The 23,610-nt window shown below is 40.6% G+C and overlaps 1 protein-coding gene across 8 annotated transcripts in view; it reads right to left on the bottom strand.

Annotated features, from left to right (window-relative positions):
• Adgb (androglobin) overlaps nucleotides 1-17,765 on the bottom strand; it is a 141,336-nt gene extending 123,571 nt beyond the window's left edge. For 7 of the 8 annotated variants that reach the window (XM_059272748.1, XM_059272754.1, XM_059272750.1 and 4 more), the window contains exon 1: nucleotides 17,578-17,763. In XM_059272748.1, coding sequence (XP_059128731.1) covers nucleotides 17,578-17,651 — 74 coding nt within the window. In that variant the 5' untranslated portion in view covers nucleotides 17,652-17,763. Of the gene's footprint in view, nucleotides 1-17,577 lie in introns of all 8 variants that reach the window. The other variant, XM_059272755.1, reaches the window with a different exon arrangement.
• Nucleotides 17,766-23,610: the final 5,845 nt, after the last annotated feature.

The raw sequence follows: 23,610 nt of genomic DNA, 5'->3' as shown, positions 1-23,610 counted from the left end.
AGCGAAAGATTGTGTGACACTGCCGCCGAGACTTGCTTGAGAGGACTCTGTCGTCTTCAATTCTTCATTTTGGGATTCCGAGTTCCCCATTCTTTACAGGTTTTCTGTTTTGTTTCTGTTTTAAATCTCAGTCAGCTATCTGGTTAGAAAATAAAGTCTTGGGACATACTCATTGTTAAAGAATATCCCTAATTAGCATGTCAGAATATATAAGAGGTGAGGAGGCAAAGAATACATTTTCAGGAAAAATAGAAAATTCCAAACTATTAATAGAGAAATCTAGGCAAAGGACAGGTTTTTACGACATTATGTTCTATTGGTGCTGCTACAGCCTATGGGTTAAAAGAAATGATGACTGTATCAAAAAAGCAGAGATAGGGTTACCTAACTTAGAAGGTTAACAGTCTTATTTTGGAACAGGGTCTCTCTATGTCGTCCTGGCTGTCCTGAAACTCCCTCTGTAGACCAGGCTGACCTCAAACTCACAGAGATCCACCTGGATTAAAGGTTGTGTGCCACCACACCTGGCTCTGGAGTTAACAGTCTTAAAGGCTCTTTTTAAAAGGAAGATTTCATTTTTTAAGAAATAAGGCTCTTCTAATATTTGTTTATCTCTTCAGTATGTCACACATAAGTCAATGCTTCCTCTTCAAGCTCTTAAGCTTTGTAATTAACTGGCTGCCTTTCCTTGGAACACATCAAATGTATTTCAATTACATTGAATATTACTTAAAAAGATTGCATTGAATGGTGTCAAACTAGTCTATGGGATCACTTGTAGTGTTAGGCAAACGTGACAAATAATGTTCAAGTACAGCCCAAGGTCAAACATACTGAGGACTTCAAATAGTCTTCTTGAAAGGCTGCTCATTAAATCCTCTGCACAGTGTGTGTGACTTTGAAGTCGGCTGGCAGAATCAAGCAACTGCTCTAGTATGGATGTGATCCTTTCAAGTATTCAAAGGACCTTGTGCCTGGTTTCATCATTTCTGAGAAGAAAATAATTTTTAAAGTGTGCTGTATGTTTTTAAAATTGTAATTGTATGAGTGTTTTACCAGAGTGAATGTATGTGTACCATATGCCTGGTGCCTGTGGAAGTCAGAAGAGGGCAATGGATCTCCTGGAACTGGAGTTATAGTTAGTTGTGAGTCACCATGCAGGTGTTGGGAACAGAACCCTGGTTCTCTGCAAGAGCAGCAAGTGCGCTTGATCGTTCTACAATAAAGGAAGATTTAGGAACTTGTAGTACTAGAAAAACATGTTGCCAAGTTTTGGAAAATTCAAATCCGTAATATCAAAAACTAAAACTCATTCACAGTTACTTAATTTATCTAGCAATACACCCAAATAGTAGTACATGACATCACATCATTAAAATCACAAGCTGTACCAAGAATTCAAATATAGATGCATTTGATGGAAACATTTTTCAAAAACTTATTACAAGGCAATGGAGATTTATAACCTAAACTCTGACTATTTCAAATGTTCAGAATAGGATACTAAAAATACAAAAAATAACAGCAGAACAATAACAGCAACAAAAGCCCAACAGATAACTGCGTGAAGAGCTGGCTCCCACAGTAGAAATATTAAACCATGAAAGGTAGCCCTGCAGAAGAGAGAGCAAGCAGCAAGCATGAGGAAGTGTGCTCAGTGATTGAGAACGGTCAGTGGACCGATTACAGAAAGAATTTGCTGTGGTGAGTTGTGGGATGAAATGGTGCCGTGCATAAATACCCACTGGAAAATGAATTCAAACAGTGGTAAGTGGAGCTTGACGATCTGCACATCTAGCTACCCCGTAAGTGCCAGGAAGAGAGCAGGAGGTGTCAAAAAGGAACAAAGGGTTGAGTCATTTGTACATTCTTAGCCTTGAACTGAATCTGGTATTGCACTCCCTGTAGTTTGTGGTACGACAGGCTGGGCAACTTGAATGGAGACAGACTTCCACTAGGGGTATGACACCAGGGATAGTATTTCCCATGTGGCAGAGAACTCAAGATTCTAGCATTAAGATTTGGGAAGAGGTAGTGTTGTGGCAAAACTTTAAAACGTGGTCAGTGTGCCCATTCATCAGAAAGGACTGTTCTTATGTTGCAACAGAGTGCTAGGGGCCTCTGCTGGTCCATTGGCTATGTTGTAGCAAGGTCTTGGGTTTCTGCAGAGAGACTAGGGCTCAAAAGAAGAGGAACATTCTTTGGGTAGCTCCAAAAAGCAGCTATTTGCCAACTGATTAAGTATTATTCAGCACTGATTAGGTGTTATTCAGCACTGTAACGACTCTATGTCCTCTTGTGAGTGTGGATCAACTGGCTTCAGCAGTAGGTTAGGAGCCTGATCAGTCCAGAAAACTAGAGCAACCACACAGCAGGAATAAAGTGCATGACCTAAGAACAGCTCAAGAGACGAACAAAAACGACAGAGCAAAGCATAACATGTACAGCTAGGAGCAGTCAGTGCCTCAAAAGAAAGGCATCAAACCCAGAGGAAGAGAAAGTGGTAAATTTAAAAGCCTTTAAAATGAGTGCAATTAGAATTCCCAGAAAAGGTGAAGGAGGGGCAGTGAGATTGAGAAAGTATTAAACAAAAATTCAGATGTGAACAGACATTTTAAAAAATGTTAGTAGTAAAAATGTAAGAAGTTCAAGTAGTTATAATAAAATAGCATAAAGAGTAGATGCTCTACTGCTCTAGGGGGCTGTTGGAAGGTAGATTTTAGAAGCTGGTGTTTACATAGAAAGAAACAGAAAATGTGAAGTAGAGATGTGAATAGATTGAACATAACAGCCATACTACAATTTCCAGAAAGATGAGGTGGTTAGAACGTGGGAATGGGGTGGATAAAGAGATTAGAATGTTAAAGAGGTGCCTGTAAAATATGCTGAACTGACAAAAATGAGTTTTCAGATCCAGGCTTAACCATTTTTTAAAAATGAATACGAGGTAAGGAGGTGGTAATTGAGGCTGAGCATACTAAACAAAAATGCAGGTCAATCATATATACATACATATTAGACACATATTTACCTATTTATATAACAGGAGGTCAAATTACTTGGAATGAAGAACTATCTCAAATTCATAAGTATAGTAGGCATCAGAAAGTAATAAGGTGTGATCTTCAGAATTGAAGTAAATCTACTGCCAGGGCTAAAGTCAATACCCAATTAAACTCTTATTCAAAAAATAAAAATGTTCATTTTCAATGAGATACAAACATTTTAACATTGACTTTACCATAACAAATTCTTCACAAAATACACAAAAAGCCTGAAAGATTTACCCCAGGAAAACAGGAAATGAACGTAACACAGGGGTGGACCTCAAACAGCAATGGTAAGTAAATAATATAAAGTGCTACTATAATTTTTAAAATGTCCTACAAACAAATAGTAATAATAATAGCTTTGTGCTTCCAAAAAATATGATTAAGTTATAAAAAAAAATAGGGCATATAACAAAAGGGATACAATTACTCTTGTTTTTTCTGTAGAAACAATGCTGTTAGCTATAGACCTTGGTGAAAGTACTTGAGGTAAACCTGTATGTGAAAAGAAATTAAAGAAACTCTGAGAATTAGACATAAAACAGAGCAGAAAGGATAGATCTTATGTTAGTGAAGAATTAATTGGAAACTGTGCTATAGGAAGACAGGAAAATTGGGAATGCAGAATTCTTTCAATTGGGGCAACATAACAGATCTATTATGGAAATAAACATTTTAAAAATATATATAATTTCAGACTGGGTAAGCAAAATCCTCACTTACCCTGTGGCTTACTTATTTCTAAGTAATAGCAAACACTACTGCTCCGTGGTGAGTACAGAGAAGATAACAAAATGACAATGCAACAGAGCAAAAGGGAAGAACTACCACCCGGGAACTTTAAAAATCAAGAAAATTCTAAACTTCACAATTTCACTTCATGGTGGGAATTCTATGTGTTCCTAGATTCATAATACACACATTTTTTTAATTAAGAATTTTTGATTTTATGTGTGTGTGTGTATGTGTTTGGCCTGAAGGTATGTCTGTATACCACATACATGCCTGGTGCCCACAGAGCATGTCAAAGCCCCTAGAACTGGAGTTATAGTTATGAGCTGACATGTGGGTGCTGGGAATTGAACCTCGGTCCTCTTGGAGAATAGCCAGTACTCTTAATAGCAGAGCCATCTCTCCAGCCCCATAATACATAAACTTTAACCTCAATTATGTATTTGATTAGCAAATTGTGTCCAATATGATGCATTTTTGTCTATATATTCTTTCACTCACATTCACCTATATTTAGTAAATTAAAGTCCTTGCCTGACTTAGAATCAAGACAAGGTCAAAATTGTCTTTATATGTGATTATATCAGTCCATAAATTTGTTAAAATATTTTCATATGACTTATTAATAAAATAACTTCAGGAGACATGAAAGCACTATTAACTCATACTTTGCAAAGACAAGAAAGTGATTTAAATTACTTTTAGCATATATCCTTATAGAGAGACAGGGCTTTCATGATAACGTTTCCATGGGTGCATGTGATGTGCTGTAATCATATTCACAACTTGTTACTCTTTCTTTTCTCCTCATCCCCCACATGGTGGTAGGGCGTATTTGAAATATATACGAGGCTTAAAAAAAAATCCCTCTAAGAAAGCAGTCAATTCAAAAGCATGAGGGGTTTGGGAGACTCTAGCACTAAAAAGCAGCTGATTCTGGTTTGTCCAGACACAGTCACCGTTGTGTATCTCTGCTTCAGTGAGATTATTCTGTGGAAGCTGGTCACTGTAGGGACATTAAAGTTTCAATAAAATGAGGTTCTGGAACTTTGCCACTGTTTTCTCAAAGCATGCTGTTCAGTGTTGGGGCATGATTTTACTCCTGGTGGGAGACAGTTTATTTATGCAAAATGCAATCAGCCTTCTTAAGTAGTGTCAGCCAAGACTCACAAGGAACCTGAATATGAATAGAATTACGCAATGGACTTAATTTGGTCTGGGGGCATTCTGAGTCACACTCTTCAGTAAATCAAATTCCTAAGGAAACAAGGTACGAAAAAAAATATGTTTTCTAATTTAAAAATAGTTAAAAATAACAGGTTGTTATGTTGACCTTTTTTTCCCTTAGTTTTACTAAAATTATTTAAATAGAAGTTGATTTTAACAGTTCAACGCTTGCCTATTTTTTTTTTAATTAAAGTGTGCTTGAGTGAATAGAAAGATTAACAAAACTCAGTTTCTAGTCTCAAATTAGTGAGGACAAAGGCACCGATTACTGGAGCATAAAGACAAGAGCTGAAGAAGGAGAAAGGAAGTTAGGGACAGGGTACTTTGACAGAGCAGAAGAGGAGGCAATTATATCCAAGTGGAGAAGCAAAATGGGCCTCGTGGAAAAGCCCTTCAGTTTAGGATGGGTTATGTGGATTCATGCTATTAGGCATGTAGGAAGAAGGATGGGAAGGGGTGCAGAATAGTGGAAGACAAAAATGACAAAGATGTGAGCCAGTGTGTTAAGAGTTTGGTTGATGCAGAAACTAAAGGGGAGTGGAGGTCACCTGCAATGCTGATATATCCCCCCATTTCCTCCCTATTTCTATCATTTTCTCTGCCTTCTTCCTCCTCCTCTTCCTCTCTATCCTCCTTTGTCACTTTTTCTGTCTTGGCCTCCTGCTGTTCCTTTCATCATTTCTACCTATTTTTTAAATCAGAAATATCCCACCTGAAATATAGTGTGGATAAAAGCTCCTAACTACTACATATGATATAAACTGGGTAAGAAACTCCTTGATTAACAGCAAAAGGATTCAATTATTTTCTTAGAGATTCTACCTAGGGCTGATGTGGGATTCCACTACAGTGTAGCAGGGAAGAGAATGAAATGGAGATGAGGTGTAGAATCAAGGAAGGGGGAGGAAACCAACTGGATGGATACTTTGGGAAAGGACAGTGGGAATCTACATTGATTGACAGGAAGATGGCCAATAGCATCCATTAAACGAGTAACAAAGGAAAGTGCACAGAGAGAACAGATAACCCCAAAATGGACAGATTTCCTTTGAAGTAGGATATATCTAGCTAGATTTTTCTACTTGTACAACTGTGGCTGCAGGAGAAGGCCTGGAGATATTAATGAAGCTGCATTTAATTGATGACCATTGGTTAGGATGATCAATAGGAAAGAATGTGAGGCTCCAACTGAAACCATTGGAGAATGACTTAATTTGGAGGTAGAAGAAAATAAGGCAAATGGACAGATGGATTCCAGAAACGAAAAAAAAGGTGAAATCAATGGTGAGTGTGGGCAAACAGCCCATCAGTACCACCAGGTTTGGAGGACACTGGGGCTTCACTTACAGTTAATATGCTGCAAAACAAGGGATCAAAACACCAGGACATTGATCACTGGTCAGGATAGAACCTGAGTCATCTATCTAGCCCTGAAAGGAGACTTGGTAACCCAAGGTACCTAGAAGACCAAACATAACTATGTAAATCTGGCTCCAAGAGTCTTAAGCCTTATGATTACTCAGCAAGAGGCTGAGAAAGCTGAAAAAGACATCTTTTTGCTCCTTAATTTAAGAGACAATCCAAGCAAAGTGTCAATCACATGGATAGGACAATCCCCCAGGAAAGAGATCTCCCCACCCCTGAGGAACTATAAATTAAAACTAGAATCCTCACTAGAGCTAGGCAAGCACTCTACCATCAAGATATAACCCCAATCCTTGTTCTAGGGATTTTACAAAGTAACATACAGCCATTCTAAAATGCACATGTGAACAGCAGTCTCCTTGGCCACTGATTGCACTAACTAGAGAAAATGCCCTACCCTGCCTGCCTTCCACGCTCTACTCTGCCTATCCCAGCTTATTCTTTTTCTAAAGCTCCTTAAGAAAATGTGTGTGGGTGTTTTGCCCATGTGTATGTTTGTGCACCACGGGAGGGAGTCTGATCCCTTGGGACTGGAGATATAGATGGTTTGTGAGCTGCCAGTGTGAGTGTTGAACTGGGAATTGAACTGTGGTCCTCTGGAAGGTGAGTCAATGCTCTTCACTGCTCAGCCATCTCTCCAGCCCCTCATCTGAATTCTTTGGATGAAGATCACAAGGTCTGAGAAGGCAAAGACAGAGATCTTCAATGTTTTCTTTTTTAAAATCAGTAAAACAAACACACAAAAGCTTTCACCTCGAAATGAGTAAGAGATGTTTATCCGGAGTCAAATGTTAACGATCACGGCCTAGGAACATGGATTTAGGTGATAAATACATTTGTGAGCACATCAGGGAGACCAATCACAGCAAAGCAAGGAGATCTCAGCTCCAATGCCTCAAATGCTCTCTGACAGTGTTCTTGGATTTTGAGTAGTAGAGGTTAGTGGTCTGCTAAAATGTTTCACATGGTAGTCACAAGCATGTTGGATCAGCTACAAATATGAGCAATAAATAGACATTAAGAAACTAAGATAGGAGCCCCAGATAGTTTGGCTCAGGATCTGTGCTACTCCACCCTCTCCACAGTCACTGAGGTTGTCAACTAATATTTACAGACTGTGCAATGTACATATGGCCTCTTTCCAGGAACTCTAGTTCACATCAGTATAGTGCCCCACACAAGAGTAGAAACATACATACAGTGTAACAAAATTAACTTTAAATTTGTATTACTGTACCAAAATCCATGCCAATGCAAAATGTCTGAGATTAATAGTTGTCCCTTTATCCTATATTCCTATATTCCCCTAAATGATAACAAACATCCATAACCTACCAAATAACTAAAATAACCCACCAAATAACTCTTGAGAATGTGAGCATTGTGTTCTCCAAACTGCTTCCTGCTGTCTGCGGACATGGATGAAGTATCTTTAGGGTCCCTGAGAAAATTTGAGATAATGGCCAAGTCCTGGGAAGACTAGCTATAACCCTTGTTAACAGATATCATTTGTCAAGATTCAGGAGTTTTCCCCTGATCAAACCTGATTCATATGAGCCTGGAACAAATCCACAGCCTTTTGTTGCCTGTGGAAACAAAAGCAAAACCTCTCCTCTAAAGCATTTTTTACTTCCATTTGACAAATACACTTTTTTGACTTCTTTTTTAAAGTTAGAATAGCCCTAAAGTATCTAGGTTAGTTTAATTTTGCAGTCCTGCTCACAATCCCATGTCTCCCAGAAGCTGTCTCTTGCCCATCAACCATCAAAAAATTCAAAATCAACACAATATCATATAGGATCCAGACTCCCTATGTATTTGCTATGTCTATGTGGTCTTTTTTTAATTTTACTTCTTTTTAAATACTATTTATTATTGTAAATATTCCTTCTCAGTCTCCTGAGGCTGTGTAAGCCCTTCTCAGGGTGGGCCCAAGGTAATTCCAGAATCTAAGGCTGTAGCCAATCTGGACCTCTTTTACTGCATATATTTTAGCCCTTTTTTTTAATTGCACAAGCAAACTTTAGATTGCTAGGCTACAACTGAATTCTCCCTGCAGCTCTCAGCTGGTTCCCCTGCTCTTGGGTTGTTAAAGCAAAGCTTAAAGCTTGTGGCCTGGTCAGAAGTGCCTGACCAGGGAGACCCAAGCCTAAACCCTGCGACCCAGTGCATTTGGCCAGGAACTGCACTCAACCTTCCAAGCTGTAGGAAGCCACTACTTGCCTTCCTATTTATTGCTGCCCTGCCAGCTGAACAGCAGTGTCTCCTAAAGGAGCTGTGCCCTTTTTCTTTTCTTTTTTCTTCTTTTTTTTTTTTTCAGCTTTCTCAGATCCTACATGGAAATTCGAGAGCCTATGCTGGATGGCAAAACGTTGTTAGTTGTTTTATTACTCTTTGACTCTCTGTTCTTTGGGGGCCCACCACCCAGCTCACAAATAAACCACACACAGAAGCTCATTCTATCTTATAAATGCCTGGCTTTAGCTTGGCTTATTTCTAGCCAGATTTTCTTAACTTCAAATTATCTTATATAAGTTTTGCTTCTGGGTTTTTACCTTTCTCTATTTCTGTATACCTTTCTTTCCTTCTTTCTCCATGGCTTGCTATGTAGCTGGGTGGCTGGCCCCTGGAGTCTTCCTCCCCTAGCTCTCTTGCTCCTCCTTCTTTCTTTTCCTCCCAGATATCTCCTTCTATTTATTCTCTCCACCTGCTAGTTCTGCCTGTCCCTCTCCTGCCTCTCTATTGGCTGTTCAGCGCTTTATTAGACCAATTGGGTGTTTTTGACAAGCAAAGTAACACAGCTTCACAGAGTTAAACAAATGCAACATAAAAATGCAACACATCTTTGTATCATTAAACAAATGTCCCACAGCATAAACAAATGTAATACATCTTAAAATAATATTCTACAACAAACTATATTTCTAGTTCATAATTGGAGCAAAAATTTGGCTAAATATTTCATAGTTCTGCTTTCTCTCCTTTCCCCTTTATATCCACAAAAATCTTTATGACCTAGAACCTCTGTTGTTAATAACTGATGGAGACACATGCTCCTCAGCACACTCAATCCATAGCTCCCCTGCAGACTCCCTACTACCTACAAAGGACCTACAAAGTGGTCCTTTGCCATAGTTCCACTTAAAAACATGTTCAACAGACAGCTCTGGGTTGACCCTGGTCCCTCAGTCTACCAAGAGGCTACGGGTGGAAGCTGGTACCCTCAGCGGGAGACAAAGGGCTGAAGAAATGGGAGCAGAAAAGACATACTGATCTTTAAGAACTAAAGTAATATCTGAAATTCTGATAATTCATCAGCACAGAAAAACAAAATAAAAAGAATTGCTGAATATTTGTACTGCAGTATTCGTTGTGATACTATTAAAATAATGTCCAATATTTATTTAATTAGAAAATGTACCATGTACTAATTTACCCACACAAATTAGCATGGCTACAGCCTTAGATTCTGGAATTACCTTGGGCCCACCCTGAGAAGGGCTTACACAGCCTCAGGAGACTGAGAGGGAATATTTACAATAAAATTTCGAAGCATCTCCTTGGGTACTTCTTCCCCATGTGGACTTGCGCACGGCGGGGGTGGGGGTGGGGGGTGGTTAATATGCACGGTTATTAGTCAGTCACCCTTTCACTTAATCTTCCATGCTACACAAAGGTGTATTTTAATACATCTTGGATACGGTTTTGAATCAATTTCACCTCACATTACATGGCAGAATAAGTGTACAGATCATTTAAATTAATTCCTTCATTTAAATAATCTCTGGCCTAGAAATGTCAAAGTAATATGAAAGTCAATGGGATGTTAAAATTACTTTTGATGAAGGTACTGTGTGCATCACTGGAAGCCTTACCAACAATGCCACGGTGCCAGAGTACAAACTTTGTCATGTTTCAGGTAAGAGGAGGGACAGAGTCGATGAGCATCTACTTTTAAATCTTTTGATCTAATAGATTTTTTTTCCTAACTTTTTATGATTCAGTAAAAGTTTATCAGGTGTTGGTGACCCTAGTAAGCAAAAGCCAGATACGGCTCCTGTCTCCAGATCGATGCATAATTTTAGAGTAAAAGAGATGCTGTGGATGACTGCTCTAGGGGGATGGGATGGCTGTTTGAATCCCTAGTACCCACATGAAGCCAGCTGCAGTAGTACATACACATCTATAATCCCAGAGAGGGTACAGTAAGATTGGAATCTTGTCATCAAATTTAGTGCTAAACAAAAGACTATCACAAAAAAGGTGCAAGTTGAGGGCTGACACCCAAAGTCGTCCTCTGACCTTCATATACACATCCTGCCACAAGCATATCTGCACACACACACACACACACACACACACACACACACACAACGACTTTAAATACAATGAGTGATTTCAACAACAAATCAAGCTTCTTCCATAACTCTTAAACCACACCAAATTGGAGTGAGTTACTCCAGAAATCTTCAAGGGAGGATTTTAGATGGAGAACTAAAGGCAGAGCCTATTATTACTGAAGGGCAGTCTCAGCCTCATTAAGCAGGGCTATTTGCCTGAGCTAAGCTTTACGCAATGGACACTTACATAATGGCATCGTCTTTGCCAAGTGTTACCCAGGGGCAGGGATTCTTGTGACCTGAGATGGGCCTCTGCCCTCTGGATCTCATGTTCTCACCCTTTCTGATTCAGAGGGTTTTATGACCCAGCTACCAGGCTTGTTTCCACTTCAACTCAGTTAAATTATACATGCATTTATTGCTACACACTATGTATGCCAGGCCCTGAGGAAATGCGAAATAAACAGGCATTATACCAGACCTATCACTCATTAACCCTTCCCTTTTCAGGCAGCACACTATCAGGGCCTGGACACCATCACTGTGTACACTGCCATAGAGAAAGGCAAACACAGCCTCTGTACATTTGCCCATAGTTACTTCTCAGATCTTCTCAGCAACCCACGGCCCGAGGTCCCTCATACTCATCAGGAGTGGGCAGAGGGAGGCATCTCACAAGCTCAGACCACTGCTCATTTTGTTCTGCCATGGTTTGGAGTCCAGCATAAATTCCATGAAACTGTCAGATTATGCCCTGAAATCATGATTTAGATCCCTAAAGTCATGGGTTCCTCATACTATTTTACAGTTCTAACTCCTTTCTTTACCGTTCCATCTCATTCCACTATACGCTCACCCAGGTGCGTCGTGAGCTAGTACCTGCATCGAGAGCCACAGACCCTCGGCACACACAGTCTAGATGACCTCTTGTGCCGCAAACATCCCCGTCCCCAACACCAGCTGTCTAAGGAGTGACTGTTGAGGGAAATGATGAAAGACCAGCTCCAGTGAGAAGCAACTTCCTCTCTAACACACACAGCCTCCATCTAGTAGTCTCATGATTTTGCTAATCTAACCTCATGCTGACACATGACTTCTTTGCTGTCCACCAAGTCCCTGGGGAAATTAAAACATTATTACAGATTTCCTAGTGGCTTCTGTTATGAACTGTATCTCCACCCAACCCACATTATAACTCCTTTGATGGAAACTACCCTGATCGACAATACTTTATCTTTTGTGAATTTCCAACGACTTGGGTGTGAGACGTGCTCATGAGCTAGTTAGAAATATGAAGAGTTAGAATTCCCCCTGGGTATGTTTCTATCCATGAAGCTAGAATTTTAAATTTGTTAAGTGTCTGTAGTTGTTGGGATCTACAAAGGTCACTATGGAAATCACAAAGCCCCTGTAGCCCTCCCTTTGTTCCTCCACTTTTACTCCTCTGGCCTCTGCCTTCGGTGTGGACTGTGAGGATGGAGCTAGGTAATACACTGAGTTCTGATGTTCACCAGGAGCCATAAAGGAGCCTCCTCCTGTGCCGTATTCTCTCTAGTGGGTGGGGCTTCTCTGATATCTCTAAGCAGAGGAACACACTATCCCACCCACTGCTGCACAGCTGCATGTAATCAGCTCTCTTTGTTTCTCTCTTTCTTCCAGAGAGGCAAGAACTCAATTTAATACTCAGCAAGACATGTATTATTCTATTTTATATTTCCTCCATAATACCATTAAAATTAATTTTAAAAATAATTCTATTTTTCACATTTCATGTGGACAGATGCATTGACCTTTTCTGAAAATTCTATAAAGATGTGTGTTACAGTTATAAGGATACAATTAACATGGAGATGAGTCATATGCTTCTCAATATGAGAGAGGTTTGATGACATGTTATCACCATTATAAATCTAGAAGGCGTTACAATTCGTGTTACTTGAATAAATTTCTTGTAGTGTTTTAAATCATGGTTTGAATATGTTAGTAGTGGTAGAAAAAAGTGTTGTGACTACTGATCCCAAACTGTACCCCATCTCTGTTGTGGACTACCCCTTCAAGTTTGGAATATTTCAGTGTGTCAAAGTGGGCATTAATGATTCTAATGGCTTTAGGGAGTAGGTACATGTGTATGCGGGTATACATACATACAGAGACCAGAGGGAGACATCAGGTATTCTGCTCTGTCACTCTACCATATTCCCTGGAGATAGAGTCTCCCACCAAACTGGGAGCTGGGCTGACAGCTAGGAAGTGCCAGTGACCTACTTGCCTCTGTCCCCAACCCTGGAGTTTCAGCCCCATGCTTGTGATGCCACATCCATGTTTTAATTTTTTTTAATGTGTTGTAGGGGTAGTTGTCTGTGCTTCACACCTGATGCACCATCCCTAGTGGGCAGCAGGTAACTGCTAGGTACCTGCCCCCACCTGGGGCGTGGCTGAGATGGGGACCCCTTAAGACCTGAGATGCGTACATGCTTGCTCTCTCTTGGTTACCTCTTGATCCTGGATGCTGGATGCTGGACTGCAGACCAATTCAGAGTTCTCCAGAGAACCACCCTGGACTGTGCCTCACCTCTCCTGGATCCCGTAACCGACCCCTTTGCTTGCTGTAATTTATTTTGACCCAAAATAAATCTCTTTTGACTATTAGATAAACTACATGGAATTGCCTCATTAATTTCCACTATAATGTATGCTCTCTGAGAGCCCATACTTGGGTCTTTGTGCTTATACAGCATACATTCTTAACCACTGAGCCATCCCTACAGCCTTCTAAATACCTCTAATGCTTAGATTGTGTCTTTTCTTTTGCCTTATGGTTGGTACTTCCAAGAAGATCAAATCCCTTATCTGATGAATCCTTCTACAAGATTGTAATGGGTGGAAGAATCTTTGCAACATCATTTAGTTCTCAAATCAACTCACTCAAATGTGTTTATAATGGCTAATTATCATCACATAACATTACAAGAGGCACCTCACCCCCATCTCTAAATATTGAAATCCTACTTGCCAGTAGAATGGCTTTAGAATGTGATACCTTTGGAAGGTAATTAGGTCATAAAGGCAACGCCTTCATGATGGCACTGGTGTCTATATAAGAGGAAGAGGATTGGTTCTCACCCTCTCTACCAAGTGAAAGTGCAGAAAGAGCTGGGTCCCCTGTGAATCAGGACTTGGCCATGCCTGTCCCTTGGTCTTGCATTTCTAGCCCCTGGGACTGTGAGAAACAACTACTAGTAGTTGCAGTTCCTGGACTCTGTATTCTATTAGCTTCTTAGAATTGGCTAAGGTACTGAAATGAATGATTCCTACTAGTCAGGCTAATGTCCATTATGTTAAATGGTGATGGAAAAGTCACATAAGACAAGACATTAAATATTTTTACTATACCACTATCCCCATACTTACCTTGGAGTTAAAAAAATCTAATAGAATAATAGAAGGTAATACAAAGTAGGGCTAAGGAAGCACAGAGGGTGTTGGGGTAAATGCAATCATACTTTGACGGACCTTACTTAAAAAGAAAAGTGGTCATTTGAACACAAAATGTTTGTCTAGCATCATAAATTACGTGGTGTCAGTGTGAGCCCTAAAACAGTTTCATATGGGCCGAGTGAGAAAGAGTGTGAACAATGGAAGTAGTAATTGAATGCAAAAACTGAGCTGGGTCAGTTGTATCATCTCAGTATTGAATGGTGCCAACAGAAGATCAAAGCAGGGAATGGAGGGAGAAATGGGTTTTACTCAAATCCAGAAGAACTGAAAACCAAGGTAGGGAACCAAACTAAGAGATCATTTACCAAGCACACAGTAAAAGCTTATCAGGTGTTGGTGACCCTAGTAAGCAAAAGCCAGATGTGGCCCCCATCTCCAGACTGATGCATAATTTTAGGGTTAAAGAGATGCTATGGATGACTGCTGTGGGGGGATGAAATGGCTGCTTTCAAGTTTCTGAAAGCGTTTTCTCTTACTTCCTTATCCTGGATCATGGGAGAGTCGATTGATTTTATTAGCTGTGTAACCACAGGAGTGCTAACATGACGTAAAATTCTCTAAATATCTCCCATAGTACTATGAAAGACAATCACACCAGAGTCTAGCTGGACTTTGATCCCTAATGCTTTGTGACTGTAAGATACTTTGTTCTGTATCTGTGAGTCAGCCTTGCATTTACCATTGGTTCTTTGGTAAAACTTTAGAGGAAGGACTTGTCTTATCATTCACTTCACGTTCTCTCATTTAACACTACATCAAAATAATGATTTGATATTTAATGTTTAATCACTGGCAGCAAAACCTAGCTTTAAAATATTATGTTGTAAAAGTACTTGCCTTTTTTTTTTTATAAATCAAACATTTGTATCAGCAGGATTTTAATTCAGATTATTTTGTGCAAGAAAGAAGCATATTTGAAATACTTCACCTTTTTAAAAAGAAATTGGCAGTCCTGGCAAAGAAAGAGCCAGAATCCTACCGGTGGGATTGTGATTCTACTTTATGATGCAACTATCACAGGACCCTACCAGATCATGTCTTCTATACTATCCAGACACTCATAAAAACTAGTTGCCTTGTAGGAGTAAAACAAAACAAAACTCATCTCTTTCAGGATGTAATAAACTAAATTAATGCTAACAACTTCCCCAAGCTCCTAAATAGGTTTGAGTATATAACCACCATTATTTGGGGAATGGGCTTAAAGTTCTTTTCCAAGCCTGGTAAAATCTCTCAATGGTTGTTTATTCATTTACTCCATTTAAGTATTTTTACCAAATGGCCCGATTCTCTGTCTACATGAGACAATGAATCAGTCTAGCTATCAGAGACACCGTTGTAGAACATAATCTTCTGTGATCAGCTACACTGTAGGAATTAGCTCTTGAATACTCATAATGGTGCTATAGAAAAGAAGTTATTTATTCTAAGAATCTAGGAATCTGGTCTATACTACTAATCAATTATTTTTCATATAGTTATATATACACCCACAAAAAGCATTTTTCAGTACCTACTATGCATGACCCAAGAACCATTCTGGGTACAAAGAATTTGACAACATACAAAATAGGAAAACAAAAACAAACAAACAAAAAACCCTGCCTTCATAGAATTTACATTAGGAAGTACCTAAAATTACTCACTACTGGGAAGACAAATGAAAAATAAATAAATTAAAAAATGGTGAGGGGTTTGTGTGTGTGTGTGTGTGTGTGTGTGTGTGTGTGTGTGTGTGTAACATAAACAAAAATCAATGAAGATAAACAAATTAGAAGACAGAGAGTATTGAGTATTTTGAGGGTTTTTTTTTTGGTTTGGGCAGGGAAGTAGGGATACAATTTTAAAACAGGCAGTTAATAAAAAGAAGATGAGAGAAAATGACATTTAGGTAACTTGTGAGTGAGATGGGGGAGGGACCAAGTGGACATCTGTAGGAAAAAGTACTTGCCAACATAGAAGGTCAAGAGTGTGAAGACCCTGGGATGGGAAGATGCCTGAAGAGATCCTAGATGTACAGAGGAGCTGGTATTCTAGTGTGGCTAAAGGTAAGGGAACAAGCGAAGGTAAAAATCAGAGACATAGCGTGGGCCTGATTCTCCAGGGCCACGCGTGTCTTGGGCTTCTAGAATGAAACATTAGGCAGTATACCTATTCACAACTAGTACCCAAAAGTAGAGTGATCTTGCTAAACATCACTTTTGTGTGTACCATCGGGTCTGAAATTTAAGCTGATGAAATGAACAGGTTATCTGCCAGGTTTCTGGAAGCGTGTTTATTAAAAAGGACAGAAGTAGAAGAATATAGAATGTCAACTCCAGACTGAGCCCAAGAGATGAATTCACAAGACAAAGAGTTTAAACACTAGGGACCAGAGAGTAAAAGACGCAGGAAGTAATTTTTTTTTAAGACAGGGAAGGAGATGCAGAGGCTAGTGTGTAGGTAAGAATCAGTTAAAAATCTTGAGCTGCCCATCCCCCACAGGGACTGCATAAAGACTGTTCAGGGTTCCATTGAAGCTGGGGGGTGGGGGGTATTGGACTCTCGAAGCTGGAATGGCTTACAAATGCGATACGTTTAAGTAATAGCCCAAATCTGCTACTACAGAATAACTGGATATACACTACAGGAAGAGAACACCAAAGGCAAATACTGGGAACAGAGAGCAGACCCAACAGTATCCCGGAACAAAATGACACCAAAAAGATTCCATGAGCCAGCTTGTGCCCCTCCTCCCCGGGGAGGCGCGGGGGAACTTGGACCTCATGCTGTAAATTTTACTCCTCGCTTTGTTTTCTGAAATCACTTCATGGTTGATATCATCTGATAAAAGTCTGGAAGGGTGGGCGGCTGCAAAAAATACAAACTCTCTCTTCCTCTTCCCCCTCTCCCTACCCTTCTTGTCTTCCTCTCGGCCCCTCAGGCCTCCTTGAGGGGGGTGACAGGCAAAAGCTAGCGGGTCTTTAACAGGGTCTTCCAAGATAATCCTTCTCTTTAAGAAAGCTTCTTCACGTTTTGAACTTCTAAGAGGCCTATGCCACTTAGGACAGAAAGAAAGAACTGGGAGAGGTCACAGGTGGGAACATTCAGAGCAGGGAAGCAGTCTCTCTGGCAAGGAAGGGGCTCTAGACTGAGGAGGATAAGGGACGGGGCATCTCCAAGACTGGTCTCCTGGAAGAGAGACACAGGCCAAGCAGATCAGTTCCTGAAGAAGACGGGGTAGTTTGCTCTCTGGGGCCGGTCCCAGCCCTGGGTGGGACTGGTGCAGGGGTCAGTGAAGGCACCGGGTGGAAGAGGTCCCTTACTCTTTAGATTTATCTGATCCGTGGGCAGAGTTGATCCGATGCACTTCCTTCCTTTTAGCTGGTTTGGAGGCCATGCCCGAGGCTCACCCAGCCAGCCTCCTCCAGCAGGGCCCCGCTGAGAGCGCGCCCGCAAGGCCGCGAGGCTTCTGGGGCTTCCGAGGCTTCCCCGCGTCTGCCGTTGCCAGGAGACGAGTTCTGAGAACCGGAAGGCTCCTGCCAGGCCTGCCTGCGGGAGGAGGGCGGGCTCTGAGTGGAGACACAGTTTAAGACCTAGGAGTTGGTTTATGGTGGAGGAACTGTGGTGTGGGCACGCGTTGACAGGCTCAAACGGCTGCTGAGGGCGTCCCCTGCAGCATGCTATGCCTGGGTCTGCGACTCTGAACCTTAGACAGACTCAGCTCTTCAACTATGAGAGTTCGGATCTTATTGTTGTCGCACCTTGGTGTTCTCTTAGCTGAAGAAAGAGTTCCATCATTAAATACTACTGAGTTTGCCAAAGGCTTAAAAAAAAAAAAAAAAAAAAGGTTGATCTAGAAAGGAATCCATTTGTAGAGACATGGAGATAAACAAGCAGGGTTTTGTCTGGCTAGGTGAACATTAATCCGGTTATGGAATGAAGGGGCGCTGACAATACTGGACAATAGGGAATCTAAGTAAACTCCAGATCTATTAAAGCGCTAGATTTATAAAGCTCGGGCAGTTTGCAGTGATCTCGTCTTGGAGCTGGGTCTCCTTGGCCTTCCTTTTATTTGTTAGTAGATGTTAACACCTACTCTGAGGATAAGACGGATGTAAAGTGTTCAGCACAACATGCAAGACTCCTTATGCGCCTTTTGGGAGCAGGGAGATAACATGAACGAATGTGGCCAACCAGCTAAATACGGAGCCGCGGATTCTACACTCAACTAAGAAATGCTTATACTGGAAAGCCACCTCCTCACTGAGACAAAACAAACCATATTTTCAGCCCATTGTAACGTCAAGTCAAATTTGACCCATGGCCCTGACAGGGTTTAGAACATATAGGTAGCCTCTCCCATAAACCTGGAAGTACTAAGAATCTTTAAATAAAATAATCCCCTCGGCTCTTGCGGGGACGAACATGCCGAGTCTATGATTCAGTTGAGAAAGCGATTTCCTCAGATCCTGTCTTTCCACTCCGACAAATGACTGCCTCGCCCTCTCCATTCGGCAAAAGCTGGGTTTTCAGACCATTGCAATCTTAATACTGTTGAGAGCTACATAAACGACAATCAGATAACGACTTCCTTATGTTTTATATATAAAATAAATGCAAAGCCTGAAGTGTTACATTTATTACTGCTGAAGTGCCCTCAAATCCTCCCTTTAAACTGGATCTACAGACAATGGAGGGTCCATGTAGGGCCCTGCTTTGTTTACTGAAGTTCTAGAATTTTCGTAGAATTCTTTTAAGTGAAAGTAGACTAGATGGTGAGAAAACATATCAGTAATGAATTTTAATGAAGTAATAAGGTACGTTGCCGTAAGTTGGTAGAAATGGCCCATGTTTAAAAATAGCACAGCTTTAAGTAGCCAACCACAGGGAAGGGTGAATTTAATTCTGAGAAGGGGCTGCCCCCTGACGTGGTCCATGCCTGCAAATGCCAAGACCCTAGGAGAAGAAAGGCTTTACAGATTAAAAGAAATACAAGCCAAACACATTTCATAGATAAAACACCCCAGACAAAGTGTTCTGCCAGAAATCACAATGCTGCACAACGCTGGGCTGTGTATGACAGGCATTAAGTCAAGAATGCTGACTTAAGCCAGTCATACACTACTCCACTCAGAACCTCCTTTCAGATAGATGTTTATCTATTGTTAGGATAAAAATAAGAGGGAAGTCATGGAATGAGAGGCTCACAAAACAATTGTCAGAGCTATATTGTCCTAAGAAACTCTTAGGCTGGTGTTCCTTCTCCTGTAATTATTATATTGAGAATGCAATGCGTGCAGATGGAATCTCTCTTCTTTATAGAGTTAAATCACTGAGCAAGCCACATAAGTAGCATGTGTGTTTCTCTAAAGCTTACAGCGACATGTTTGATAGGACATAAAAGGAGACTTGGTCTTATGGATCTGCCTTCAAATTGAATCCATGTGCTATAATTATGATAGATGTCACTTTGGAATAATAATTAAAATAGCAGTTTTGACTTGCTGCATGTCTACTACATTGGGAAAGGATACAGGCTCCTTTAGAGACCACCCTGAATTTAAATCCTGGCTCTTGTTCACTCAACACTTGTAACTTCCTTGTAACTTCCATTTTCTTTATTTGTAAAATAGGGAAGAATGATACCACAAATGTACTTGACATGTCATAAGCACTCAGAGGAGGGTGGTAATATTACCCCACAAGTAAAGAAGCTGCAGGGCAGAGGGGAAATGGAACAGAGAGTAGGTAGCTGAACAAAGCAGGCTATACCTCAGCCTGAGCTGTCCACACCCTCAGGCTACCCAATTGGTCACATTTCATGATCCAGGTGGTTGCCTTGAGTTTCAGTTTAGGGAATTACAAATTTGCTTTCTACCTTTAGAGACTGGGAAAGAAGAGAATGGTATTATTATTGCTATTATTAGTAGTATTGTTTTAATTATTATTATTACTACTATTATCATCACCACCATTTTTATTAAGTATGTAGCCATGCCCCCAATAAGACTTGCTCTAGAGGGAAGAGAGATTTGACTTAGGGCAGCAGTAAACTCATAGGGAAGTGGTTAGAAAGACACACTTCCTTCTATCACAGAAACAGAGCAAACCTCTGGGGATCTGCCGAAATGTGCAAACAAGCTTCCGTATAGCCTATCTCCCTAACATCAGCAGCCCTGGATAACCAGAACAGAGGAAGAGGAACAGGAGAGGACTTGGTGTGTGTGTGTGTGTGTCAGGGGGGTAATTTCTACCTCTTACCATCCTCGATTCAGGTGCCCTCTAATGCTCAAATCCACAGGGAATCACACAGATCAGAATATAACTTACCTTCATAGTGCCAGTTCATAAGCAACCTGCTCCCTTCCTCTTTCAATTAAAAGGAATTTGTAGCCTTTTTTTTAGTAATTGTTTTTGCTACCCCAGAAATCGAAAGAACCCAAGGCCTTGGCCATGCTAAGCAAATGTGAATTCCAAAGAGCTACATCACCACCCTTTAATTGAATGAACTGACAGTGTTTGAAAATGGTTTTATAAATTACAATTTTAATTTGGCCATTTCTCCTAGTGCTCAGCCTCCACAAATGTAATGGATGATTTGGGTTCTGTGTGTAAAGCCAGGTGCCACAAAATGTTTATTAGTAGATAAACTTTAGCTCTAGCATTAGTGATGTTTGGAATGAAATTCTGAATATAGATTAATTTAAACAAGGGAACAAGGAAAGAAGCTATTAATCCTTAGCTAGATAGGGTCCTGTATCTCTTTAATCCCAGCCTTCAGAAAGCAGAGGCATCTTCAGGAAGCAGGGATTTCTGTGAGTTTGACGATAGCATGGACTGTATAGTGAGGTTAAGGACAGTCAGGACTACCTAGTTGGGACCCTGTCTCAAAACAATAATAATAATGTAAACATTAGTTCCTCTTAACAGACCCCATACATAATACTTAAAAAGACCATAGTATTTTCAACAACAGCATCACAGAAAAAAAAAATCTGAAGAACATTAATATAACCAAAATATATTCAGTACCCCGAAATGTAAAATTCACAATTACTGAGAGCCAATAAAAACCAGTAGGCAGGAAGACAAATTCCATTAAGAAAAAGAAAAAGTTGATTCAAAATGAATAAAATAATATGGATGATAAAATTAGCAGACAGAACATTACAACAGTTATCGTTATTGAAACCCATATGTGCAAAGAAGCCAGAAGATTGGATATGCTAACTTCAATTTAGGAACATCTGGAAAAAAAATACAATGTCTATATTGCAAAATACACTGAATTGGATTGATGGCAGACCAGATATTACAGGAAAATGGATTACCTCATTTGAAGACACAGAAATAGAAGCTATTCAAAATTAAAGAGAGAGGAAAGCTCTGTTGAAAACGTAGATAAAGTCTCAGGGTAGTGTATACTAGATGGCACAATATTGGTGTAGTTCAAACACCCAAATGGGCAGGGACATGGTGGAGGCTGAGGGGCTGAGTACAGGAAGAGGTTATATGAAAAAATAATGGTTGAAACTTTTTGAATTTTATAAAAGTTATAAACCTACAAATCCAATAAGTTAATAAAACCCTATGCTTAATGAACAGTAAAAACTCCATAACCAGGTTTGTCTTAGAATTTCTATTGCTGCGACAAAACACCATGACCAAAAAAGCAAGTTGGGGAGAAAAGGGTTTATTTGGCTTAGACTTCCACATTGCTGTTCATCACTGAAGGAAGTCAGGACAAGAACCCAAACAGGGCAGGATCCTGGAGATAGGAGCTGATGTAGAGGTCATGGAGGGGAGCTGCTTACTGGCTTGCTTCTCCTGGCTTGCTCAGCCTGCTTTCTCATAGAACCCAGGGATGGCACCACTTACCATGGGCTGGGCCCTCTCCCATTGACCACTAAATGAGAAAATGCCTTACAGCTGGATCTCATGGAGGCGATTCCTTAACTGAGGCTCCTTCCTCTCTGGTGACTCTAGCTTGTGTCAAGTTGACACACAAAACCAGCCAGTACAGGGTTCATTATGACCTATTTAGTAAAAAAGACCTACAGTTTGAGAGAGATCTCAAAATGAGCCAGGTGGGAAGCTGGCGAATAGTTAAGGAAGGTTATGGCTCATTTGGGATTACAATGTGACTGGTAAGCTTGAACCTCGGGTAAATAGGACAAAGTATTAGTGGACAGCGTCTACCAAGGGTCATAATGTCTCAGACCCATGAATATTCCGGGACCTGGGAATTATAAAGGCTAAGAAGCTTGGTAGGTGTTGCCATTCTAAGAACATGCTTATAACACTTGTTTTAACGTGCTTATCTTTTGAACCAACCACCTGTATTCTTTTTGTGTTCATTTCTGTTCATTGATTTGTTTTTCCTCTTAATGCTATATATTTTGCACTTTATTTTCTGTTTTTATTAATTAGCTATAACACGTGTATTTTTATCTTGTTTTGTGTTTACATCATCTAACTATAAATATTAATACTTTTTACTTTAACTGTGTTTATCTGTAGGTCTTGGTTAGAGATTTAATTGTATGCATTGTGCATTTCTTAAAAGATGAGTAGGATTAGGTTCCAACCCTGAAGAATTCAGTTCTGTGAAGCACACAGAAAATAAACTGACATTTACAAACGGCACAGTGGAGTCTACTAGATAGCCAAAACTTGAGCTTTATCATAGCCCCAAGTAAGACGTTGGCCTATTTTACTTCTCTGTTCCTGTGATAAAGCACTGACCCAGAGGAACATGGAGAAGAGAGGGTTTGTTTTTTTTTTGGTTTTTCGAGACAGAGTTTCTCTGTGTAGCTTTGCACTTTTCCTGAAACTCACTCTGTAGCCCAGGCTGGCCTCGAACTCACAGAGATCTGCCTGGCTCTGCCTCCCAAGTGCTGGGTTTAAAGGCATGCGCCACCACCGCCTGGCGAGAGGGTTTGTTTTAGCTTATAGGCTTAGCCTATCATCCAGAGAAATCAAGGCAGGAACCTGGAGGCAGAACTGAAGCAGAGGCCATGGAGGAACTCGGCTTACAATCTTCTCCCCATGGCTTGCTCAGCTACCTATACAGCTCAGGCCCACCTGTCCAAGGATGGCAACATCTACAATGGGCTGGGCCCTCTTGTATCAATTAATAACCAAGAAAATGCCTCCACAGATATGCTCATAAGCCAACCCGATGGAGGCATTTCTTCAGCTGAGGTCCCCTCCTCCAACCAAGATTAGCTTTTCACAGACCTCCAAGGTGACATATAAGACGTTATGCCTGGCTGGGCGGTGGTGGCGCATGCCTTTAAACCCAGCATTCGGGAGGCAGAGCCAGGTGGATCTATGTGAGTTCGAGGCCAGCCTGG

This window comes from Peromyscus eremicus, chromosome 8b (genome assembly GCF_949786415.1).
Source record: "Peromyscus eremicus chromosome 8b, PerEre_H2_v1, whole genome shotgun sequence".
Lineage (NCBI taxonomy): Eukaryota > Metazoa > Chordata > Mammalia > Rodentia > Cricetidae > Peromyscus > Peromyscus eremicus.
Note: the sequence above shows the minus strand (reverse complement) of the source record. Positions and strands in the feature narration are given on the sequence as shown.